The sequence below is a fragment of the Chaetodon auriga genome, chromosome 5 (assembly GCF_051107435.1).
Source record: "Chaetodon auriga isolate fChaAug3 chromosome 5, fChaAug3.hap1, whole genome shotgun sequence".
NCBI classification, from domain to species: Eukaryota; Metazoa; Chordata; class Actinopteri; order Chaetodontiformes; family Chaetodontidae; genus Chaetodon; species Chaetodon auriga.
The window spans coordinates 16762631-16773357 of NC_135078.1; the positions used below are offsets into that span (position 1 = coordinate 16762631).

The 10727-nt window shown below is 40.2% G+C and overlaps 1 protein-coding gene across 2 annotated transcripts; it reads right to left on the minus strand.

Annotated features, from left to right (window-relative positions):
* Positions 1–230: 230 nt before the first annotated feature.
* Positions 231–6497, minus strand: smyd1b (SET and MYND domain containing 1b). 2 transcript variants are annotated; one of them, XM_076731287.1, is made up of 10 exons: positions 6221–6393; positions 5413–5589; positions 5027–5240; positions 4283–4413; positions 4040–4078; positions 2360–2555; positions 1389–1481; positions 1063–1226; positions 786–954; positions 307–540 (listed from the first exon to the last, which is right to left on the minus strand). In XM_076731287.1, the coding sequence occupies exons 1-10, from the start codon at positions 6340–6342 to the stop codon at positions 376–378; spliced, it is 1470 nt and encodes a 489-aa protein (XP_076587402.1). In that variant the 5' UTR covers positions 6343–6393; the 3' UTR covers positions 307–375. The 2 variants fall into 2 exon arrangements, with proteins under 2 accessions (XP_076587403.1, XP_076587402.1); XM_076731288.1 differs by lacking the exon at positions 4040–4078 and having other exon boundaries at positions 231–540; positions 6221–6497.
* Positions 6498–10727: the final 4230 nt, after the last annotated feature.

Genomic DNA, 10727 nt, shown 5'->3' on the forward strand with positions numbered 1-10727 from the left:
GTTATGCAATGTTACATTAAAACAAAATTCACATAAAAGCTGAGCTGCTGAGACCTCGTTAAAATGTATCTGACATCAGGGAGTACGGCTGAAGCATTGATGGCATAAATAAAAATAAATAAATGGGTGCAGAAGTGTTGGCACTGCATGTTTAAAACATATTTCTGTTACTGTGTCTGACATTAAGAATTTCCGCAGTTCCACATAGTTTAATAAAAACAAAACAAGTTCAGAGACATCTTTTCAATGAAAAGTAACTCCAAAAAAAAAAAGATCATGTGACTAATTGAGTGGATTCTCACACCATCACTCAGAAAACTTAACGGTAAACAATAGGACAGTTTTCTGGATTTTTGAATGACTGCAGTTCTGTGATTACTTCCTCCGGTGGAAGAGATTCTTGATTCCCTCCTCCATGGACTTGGGTTCGTGCATCATGGTCATCGGTTTGTTCTTCAGAGCAGCATCTCTCATACTGTGGTAAACATACTCATTCTGCTTGAACATCCTCAGCTCCATTTCTGTCTGCATGCGCATGGCCTGGGGAAACATCAGGAGGGAAACATCTGCACTTAAAACTAGATGTGATAAGGTATACAATAAGGTTTGACCTGGTCAGAATAAATAAAAATAAAACAAGTAACGTCATTTCTCATTTGAACAGCATCCAAAATAAGATAAGTAACCTCACTGCTGTCTAAATTTAGCCTAAAAATATCAATTTTGCAGAGCCAAATCTTCACATGCAAATGCAATTTTGCAAGCAGAGATTAAGAGGTGTTTACCTCCAGGTCCTTGGTGATGGGATGTGTTGGACCGTGGGTGACCATGAGAATGGAATAGGCTTTGCAGATCATCCCGTGGCCAACCTCTATCTCCCCGGCCTGCCAGTGAGTCACTCCTGCTCGCATAGCAGCCATACCAAGAGCGGCATTGTTGGGGTGGTACAGTTTGCTGCCAGGGGAAGAGATTTGATTCATTTAATTATTTTTTTAGTCATTTTTTTTAAGCTGAAGATGCTCATGTGTGCCACAACAGACAGCCCAATATCTTTGTACTCACATGTATCCATCCACCATTTTGCGGGAATATTCTGAAGCATCATTAAAGTACTGCAGGTAAGCTTGCACCTCACTTAATGTGCTCCACATCTTCAGCAGGTAGATGTGAGTGTCAGCCAAAATCGGCTCTGTTTTCTCGATGCACTCCTTGCAGATTTTTACCACCTGAAGAGAGAAAAAGAAACAACATGTAGAGAAAAATCTTCAAAAGAGCACAGGGAGTAGAGTTGGGGATGGAGAGATGCAGGAAAAAACAAGTCTTGAATTCTGTGGCGTGGAGCATCATAATCATTTTCAATTGGTGCTGCAGGTGATGTGATACAATACCTCATGGTAGTCAGCATTTAACCGCGCCTTGTCCATCTTCTCCAACATTTGAAAGCAATAATCGGTCGCCTCTTTCACCTGCTCCTCTGAGGGCTATGGGTTGATGATTGGAGACATTGAACGAATGTTAATGAATGAAATCAAGCATTAACACGTTGACATTTAAATACACCATGAAAGACTGTTCATTTTTAAAGACAACACAGGTTTGCCTTGTAGAAGTCCATAAAAGTGGAGGCCTGATTACTTTTATCTGAAGAAGTCCTTTGACCTGCTTATAACTAACAAAGATTTACTCTATATATAATAAAAAGACAATTCTTAGTTATCATGGACATTTCTAAACAACCAAAATCAGTATATCATAACAGTTTTGGTTAATGTTTCAAATCTCTGTTGTTAAAAATAGAGTTTTATATATATATAGACCCTGTCACATGTTATTTATAACCTCTGACCCACACATACAAACTCGGCTGAAGTGAAGTGCCTCGTGGTTCACAGATCAAGATAATGTCAAGGCCATGCAATTACTTCACATTTTATGGTGTGTCACGTATTGATTTACACATCAGAGTGTTAAACGATAAATTGTCAGTTATTTGGTGCTAGATTTTGAGTGTAAATGAAATAATATGACATAAAATAGATAAACTGTGATTTATGGTAGATGGTAAAACACTTAAATAGGGTTAACGACCTTAAAGTGATTGAAGCTATTGAGTAAAAGTTGACTTTTTTCCTCATCACTGTGAATGAATGTGTGAATGCATGCACATACAATCTGCTGGGAGTTATCTTTGCTTAAAATAGTCACAGTGGCTCTGCTTCTCGTGTTTCCCGTCTGTCCTTATCACCCATCCACTCAGTACTAAATGTAGTGAGAGGGTTTGGTCTTTTTTGCCCTGTGCTGTATAAAATCATCCTGTCAAGCAACATTAATATCACCGCAGGCACACGAGGACACAAACCTTGACTCCGTCCACTTCCCTTCCTGCCAACTTCAAGTCATCTTTGATGTGGTCCTTGCAGTAATCACAGGTGCAGTCGAAGAAGTATTGTGATTTCAGCAGCCTTTGTCTCTCTTCTGACAAATTCAAGAAGTCCACATATGCGACTGTCAGCTCCTCTCCCTCTGCGATCTTACCGAGAGAGCGCAGCTCAATCCTGAGGAACAGAAGCACAGTTAAGTACAGGCAGGCATCCTTTAGTCTTTCTTATTTTCCCCACACGGTTTAAGATGGATGGTGAAACCCTGCTCCATAGTGTGGCTTTCAGTTCAGTCAATCCATCTGAAGGATTGAAGGAGTGGATATTAATGAATATCACAGAGATTATTTCACACTTAAGCCTAAATTGAGGTCATTCCATTTTTAACTGATATTTTCTTTCATTTATTTTTCAGTTGTTTTCCCCCCCATTTCATGTGTTTAATAAAAGGCTTAAATCTGAAATAATCGTGGATATTTATCTTACAAACTTCAATATTTACATGGAAATATTGTTTTGCCATGTTTTAGTCTGGTGTTACATGGTCTGAGAGGTGAACTGATAGGAATGGAAGTTGTTAGAAATGAGAGAAGCTACTAATAGACAGCAGTCTGTGCTGGTATGATTGGCACACGGTGTGATCACACATGGACAAACAAGTGGGAAACCATCAGTAAAACTTTTATGTGGATTTGACAGACAGATAAATTATATGTGGTTAAAAAAAGAGCTTTCGGCAGGTGAAGAAAAATGCAGAGAAAAACCCATTCCAGCCTTCACCTCTACAGAAAAAGCTTAATTAAGGTTAGAATCACTGATTCCCAACCTGGGGGTCCAGATTCCCACTAGGGGTCAACATAACTACACAGGGGTCATGAGGCTTCTTGATTTTAATTGGCAGAAGAAAAGTTTTTTCAATAAATATACAGTAGATATCTCAGCATTTCATTCATTTCAGTGAAGGAAACTAAATGAGTTTGGTATTTTTAAAATTTCGATTATTATTTAAGATATAAACATAAAGTTACATTCACAGAGCCCTCACTCTGCTGAACAGCCTCGTCCTGCATGAGAAAAACACGCAGTTAAAACAACAAAAGCGCTAAGCGTCAGGGAGAATGAAACACTGACTGAAGAAGCCAAAGTGTATACGACTGAAAATTAAAAAATACATAATATAGACAGAAAAACGTTTCTAAAAATATCAGGAGAATGTATCTCTGATATTCGCAGGCAATAATCTGCTCAAAATTCATCTAAATTGCTAATTTTATATAAACTTCCTGCAGTTATTGTGCTCACAATTTAGATTAATTGCACAATTTATCAGCTGTTCTGTACTCTTATTGTTATGCATTGAATATAATATGAGACATCCCCGAAATACATCACTTTACTAAACGATAGAAAAGGTGTCCCTTGAGGTTAAAGGTTGGGAACCACTGGGTTAGAGCACTCAAGTATAATGTTGACATATTGATATGAAGGGTCACATCAAGCCTACAGTGCAACAAACGACTGGCAAACACTCTCATTTCCTACAGTGGATGGAGAGGGAGGGAGGATGGCAGTTATGTGAAGTGATATGTTGATCAAGCTTTTAATGTCTCAATGGTGCTCAATAAATAACACTTAAAGAGGCTCAGGGTGAGGTAACGCACCTCCGTTGAGAATGAAACATAGTATTCACAGCCGATTGACTGAAAGACAAACAGGAAGCAGTTTTACACCAAACCTGACAAACACACACTCACACACAAACAGCACGTAAACACACACTCACAAACCCTGAAAACATTCAGCAAATCTTTATTAACGTTAGAGTCGAGTTCAGCTGAATGCAAACAAAATTTTCAAAGGATAAATATCACTGAGGAGTACTTTCTACTCATTTTTTTACTTACTTGCCGTGGTTGAGGATCACAGTGCAGTTTGGCCAGCAGTCATGATTCACTAAACATAAATTTGGGAAAAGACCAACTCCTACTGCCTGAAGGCCCCTCTGGTCGCTCAAAGTGAAACCGTTACAGTTAACCTGGGAGAAAGAGGGGAAATACTCATGTGAACATTCATGTCAAGATGTGAACTTTTAGCAGAAACATAATGAAGGAGTATGGCAACGTGTGCTGTATCAAAACAATACATAGTTCCCGCTGCAGCAGATAGAGTTACAGGATGAATCACACCCAGTCGATCTTAAATTCATTAACCCTGGTGGGCCGATTAAAGGTTTGTTTGGGCGGCTTTTTTCATCTCATGAACTGTATCACATATCATTTCACATATCAGCTGATTGCTTCATGTTCACCGGGTAATTGGTGCCTTCAGGTAATTGACAGTCACTCATTAACCCGGTGTGTTGTGTGCCAGCTGTCAAGTATTAAGGTTAAATGGCACAACTCATGCTGTAAAGTCAGGTATGAAGAAACATATCTGATATCTGCTGCTTTGTCAGCCATTGCTGGTGTTAAGTGTGAAAATATTTGATTTCAACCAGTTGACAGTGTGGACTGAACACAATAGTTTTGGTCACTGGGTGAAGAGGGGCAGGTTCAGCTTACTATCTTCATGCACTTTGAAGAAAAAAGCTTCTGATTTTATGGTTTAAGACCTCGCCACCTAACAGGGGATTACACATAGAAACGCACCACTCCAAAAACATGTGAGATGTCGTCAATCGTGTGCTGCTTGCTGTTACGTGGCCAGTAGTCCAGGAAGTTGTGGATGTCCACTTTGAACTCCTTCAGCTCATCCTCTTGCATGTCAGCTACGTGGTCCTCCAGCTCCTCCAGCGTGGTCATCTGCATGTCAGACACCACACTCCCCTCCTTGTCAAGGCGCCACATGATGCGGGCCGCCAAACTGACCACGAAGGAAGAACAATGAAGAGTATGACCAGCGCTGTTACTGATTACATTACAGTCACTACGATGAAAAGTAAGCTGACATTGCTTGCACTGTCTTGTGCCCCTGTAAGGTCGGGTGATGTCAGATCATGAACTGCAAATCTTCTGGAAATCTTCCCTCCACTTACCGGATGCTCTCATTCGGTGCTTTGCCATAAGCTTTGATGGCACCACATTCTTGCTTGTGTTCGGCCCATCCGGCACGCTGGCAGGTTCGGTCACAGTAATGAGCAAATTTGCACTGGCCGCACCTCTGGAGCTTGTCTTGTCTGCGGAAACAGCTGTGGCAAATACGCTCTGCTAGACTGCAGAAGAAGAGAGGCAGCGGAGAAGGGAAAGATCTTATGATCCATATATTATAGCATGTGCATATTTTAGACTCAATAAGTAATACGAGACAGTTGTCAGCTCCTTTTTATCTGAATGTTTACCATTTTAAAGACAATCTTTCAGTTCATTCTTTCTATGTATCACAATATATTCTGAACTCAGTGTTTCCATACTGCATCTCACAGTCTTCATCAGCGCATTGAAGCAGAAGATGGTCTGTTGTAAAAGCTTTAAAAATAGCAGGGACGAGGATTACTGGGATTATGGGCACTGTAGGAGGATGGATGTAAAGACAGTGAAGTCTGGCCTGTCACATTATGTGGAAACACGTTTTAAAACTTTCAGTATTATACCTACATTTTATTGGATTTTACACCCTGTTCTCATACAGAACAGCTTTTTTTATTATTAATCTATTTTCTAAGAAATTTTCAAAAGTCTGTCTGAGAGATGCCAATGCTGTCAGTCACTATTTTGCCTTCCACATTTGATGATTAGTTTGTCCCAAAAGTCCAAACAGCTGCCCAAATATTCTCACAATGTTGACATCTGAGCACATCCCCTATCGCTGAGCGCCAACATCCACAATTTGCACCATTACCGTACCTGTCAAACACAACAGCTGATATACTGGCCTCAGAAAAAATGACATCTCCGGCCCAAAACTCCTTGGTAGCCTTCAGACCCCTCCCCTTTCCAGGTGAGTCAAATATTGCCACGTTCTCCATGGTAGCTGCACTGGTTCCTGAGATGCTGGTGAAGAGTGAATCAGTGGTGAACGGATGAGAGAGGAGTGTTTCAGCGGCAGAGAGAAGCTAAATACAGCGAAAGGGTAGTTGAGGAACTCGTAGACCAATCTGTGCCCTCTATGTTCTTCAGTGACAACTGCACATTCCACACCCGCAGTACTAAAATAGCTGTCCACCTCTTGAACTGTACCAACAGACACAGAAAATGGGTTGGCGGAGATTTGTCTCTGAGATATAAAATGTCCTGAAAGGACAGGCTTGTCAATAAAACCAACAACCTTGTATGAAAGTGGCACTGCTGAAGCTTGTTGTTGCTCTCTCAGATGCTTTCATTTAGTTGAATTCATGCTCATGCTTTTAGCTTTTTGTCCTGTTAACTAGCAGAAATTCCCCAACCCCCGAAAATGAATTGGTAGGTCTCCGGCCCCTGAGGACTATTTTTGGTCCTCAGTTGCTGCCGTCTATCAGGAGTCAGTGGTGACGCTGGACAGCTGTGAGGTCTGGAAGTGTGACAGAAGCAGAGTGGATCTATCTCTCCGCCTCTACCCTGTTCTGGTGCTTTCTCTGACTTACTCTCTCTCTCTCTCTCTCTCTCTCTCTCTCTCTCTCTCTCTCTCTCTCTCTCTCTGTAATTGCAACATAAGTTATGACATAACACAACACCACTGCTCACACAGGGTCGAATAATTAGTAGTAAGGACTTGAATTGGGTTCAGCATAGAGCTTTTCTTAGAAAAATGAAAAACACAATAACATGAAGGAGTGACATTAAATTTACAAGTCAACATCATAGATTAAAGGCATGCAGCCAATATCATGACAGTTGAGCAGACAAATAAGATCAATTCTGATGAATAACTCTGTCTCTGATAACAAAACAACAAATTAAGAGATGCTCACAAGCTCTGATGCTTTCAGACAGAGCACTTATTGAAGCACGTCAGTGTTCTTTCTTTAAAGTTATTTCATTGTATATACTGTACGAGGCACAGTCATTTTCTGCTCTTCACTCTTTCTTTTTAGAACAGGTGCTACATATTGATATCACACTGCGAAGGAGTCAAAATGTGTCCCTGAGGAGGAGGCGCTGTCCAGAAGCAGCTTCATGAGTTTGGCTGCAGACTTCTGGCAGGTTAACAGATGATAACTGATGCCTGTTAACCTCTGAATGTCCTTCTCCGTGTCCACAGGACCTAAAGGAAACCAGAAGGACTAATGGGTTGTAAAAATGTCGCGTTGCCTTTTATGCTCTCAGCCTGTTTTCTTTTCTCAAATCCTTTGCAGTCTTCTGCATACTATTACAATTCATATGATGACATTACACATTTAGACAAATCTTTTCCATCCACATATGATTGTTGTCACAGCATTGCTTTGCTGTAACATGGATACTATATTTCTGTTAATACGCATCTTGTCAATATATAAAGTTGTATATACCTGGAGAGTAGCTGAGGACTTTAACATGCGGCTCCTCCTCAGCTAACACATTGAATATCATCTTTCTGGCTGCTTTGGCAGAGCAGTACAGCACCCAGGACTGTAAGGCCTGCAGTGCAAACACTGACGAGACGTTCACAATGCTCTGTCGCAGGCTCAGTCTGCATGGAAATACCTGCAGGATCCCTGCAGTCAGCACCAGAGTAGACCTAACGTTGAGGGACAGGGACAGGTACAACCTGTGATTTGTAGAGTCTGAGGTCCAGTCTGATTTACTCTGGTGGTAAGAATACTGTACTGACAACTGTGGGAAAAGTGGATGTGAATCACAGCTAATGAATTGATATGTTTTTATTTAAATTATATTACATAACTATAAATTTAAAAGAAGCAGTTGTTTAAAATTGTTTTTACAGACAACAGATAATTCCAATTGCGGAAATAGGGCACACTTTAGCCTCCATACACTAATGAGGTAAGGTGCTGTTAAGTGCTAAAAACAATTAAAAAAAAAAAAAAAAAAAAAAATCTATAAAACAAAAACAAACAAACAATGACCGAATATGATAATAAAACAGCAACGACACTGATGAGGACAATAAAAGATTAAAACATGGATACATAAAATGCCAACACAGGACATGCAGCACTGCTGCAAATCTACAGTGAAGTACACAGATAGAACTTAGAAAAGTATATTTTTTACTTAGAAAAGCTATTTCCCACAGTCTTAAGATACCAAAAATCAAATAAGCCAAGACATGTGATCCTCTGTCACATGACCAGGGTCTTGTGAGAGAAGCCTGTTGATCCTGCACCATGTTATTTCATTGTAAGTCTGCAAAGAGCTGGTGTCCAATTGAGCTGAGCCATGTGAAAGAGCGCCCCACAGTGGCCAAAGAGAACCAGGGGACCCATGGAAACTGGAGGGACGCAGCCAGTGTCTTTGCCCACTGTGCTTATAGCCAGTGGTGGAATCTAACTTAGTACATTTACTGAAGCATTTTACTGAAGTACATATATAGAGTACTTGTACATCCCTTGAGTATTTCCATTTGGTGCAACTTTATACTTCTACTACATCTCAGAGGGATTGTACTTTTTACTCCACTACATTAGTCTGACAGCTTTAGTTACTAGTTACTTTTCAGGTACAATATTTCACACCATGTACCTCCAAATGTGTTAATTTTGAATATGAATGTCAGTGATAAACTGAAGGATTAAGTGACTCTCTTCACGTTGTGAAATTTGTCCTGCTTCTTAAAATAAACAAATTACTTAAAGTCCCTCTTGGATTAGCTGGAAAAGCATCATCACAAAGATGAAAACAGGCTGGTCAATGTTTAAGAGATACGTGCTTCTGACAGGACAGCAGGATTGCAGCTGTAAGAGACCCTGAACCATCTTCCAACAAATAGACACCACTGCCTCCCCGTGGACAGTCTAGAGACTTGCCAATTTAATAGTATATAAAGAGTTAGTCGGCCTAAAAATGAATCTGGATTTGTACAACTATACTGAACACTCTGGAAAAGAACAAACTGGATTATCTTTAACAAAAGTAAAAAAAAAAAAAGTTAGCAATTTGCATGGATGTTTTCAAGTAATTCCAACTCATCCCATGAGACTTTGAAGTAGTCAGATTACTTCATCTACTGAAAAATGTCCATTAATAAACTGTCAACAGTACAGCCTGCACAACAGATCTTTGCAAACAACAGTGCAGCATTTCCTGCTCAATTTGTTTTTCAGACTTTACCTTCAGACTGGCTTTCAGGCCACCCAGCTCAAGGAATATCTTCAAAGTGTTTTCCAGTTCTTTTGGGTAGCTCAGGGTGAATACATATCTCAGCCCCATCAGCAAGGCACAGGTTCTAGGTACATTCAGGTCTCTCAGGACTTCTGTTCCCTCAAGCACAATCCTTGCACTGGCTGGATCAGACATTTTGGCAACTCTGGTTATGACAATCTTCATCACTTCACTGGTAATATTCCCACCACCATCCTGGCATAAGTAGGTCAGAATCAATGTCAGTGTCTTAAGTCATCATTTTGAAAAACAAGAGTAACACAAAGTATAGTGTGTCTGAACTTCAGTGTCTGATTACCTGAGATTACTCTCAGTTGGAGCAGAGGGCTAAACTGTAAGCATCATCTGAGATATTTTCCCCTTACGAGTGTTGCAGTTGCAAACAGTTTCCTTTTAAGACATACAGACAGCAATGAACAATGTTAGTATTCATGTGAACTTGTATTTCTGGCTACCTGTCAACTTTGAGACCAGTATCACTCTCATGTGACACAGCCCCACTCATGGCCTGAGGTAACATATAAATCATGATCAACTAACACCACATAACCTACTAGAAAAGAGTGGATTTTCCTATTTGAAACGAACTGTATTATATTTATTCATGCCTCTGGCAGCATGTTCGTTACACCCTGAATATTCATTTCTGCGGCCCCTCCTGCTGAGTACTGGTCCAGTTTTGCCATGAACGTTGTCTCCAGGTTAACAGTGGTGATCTCTCTGAATTTTTTGGTTTATTTCCCAATTATAATTAAAAAACGCACAATTTCTTTATGTAGACAATTGACTCCAACACAGCACATACGGTGAATCAGTTTGTGAGAAGAAAAGATGTGCTTGCAAAAACTACACAGAAATGGGCTTTTGTCTAACTGTACTGTCCATTCTTTGAAGGAGCGCCACCTACAGGTGAAACTGTATCAAACGCTACAGATTAAGTTTTGTTCGGGGTGATCTAGATATGGAATGTGCTGAGTTTGATAAAGATTGGATGAAATATGGCCCAAAATAGGTGAAAAATGTATTCCCCAAAAAATCCAAATGGCCTTGGCCTACACCAGTCAAATTGGTGTCATGGAACAAACCAAATGTTGTAATGCTACCTGACTCT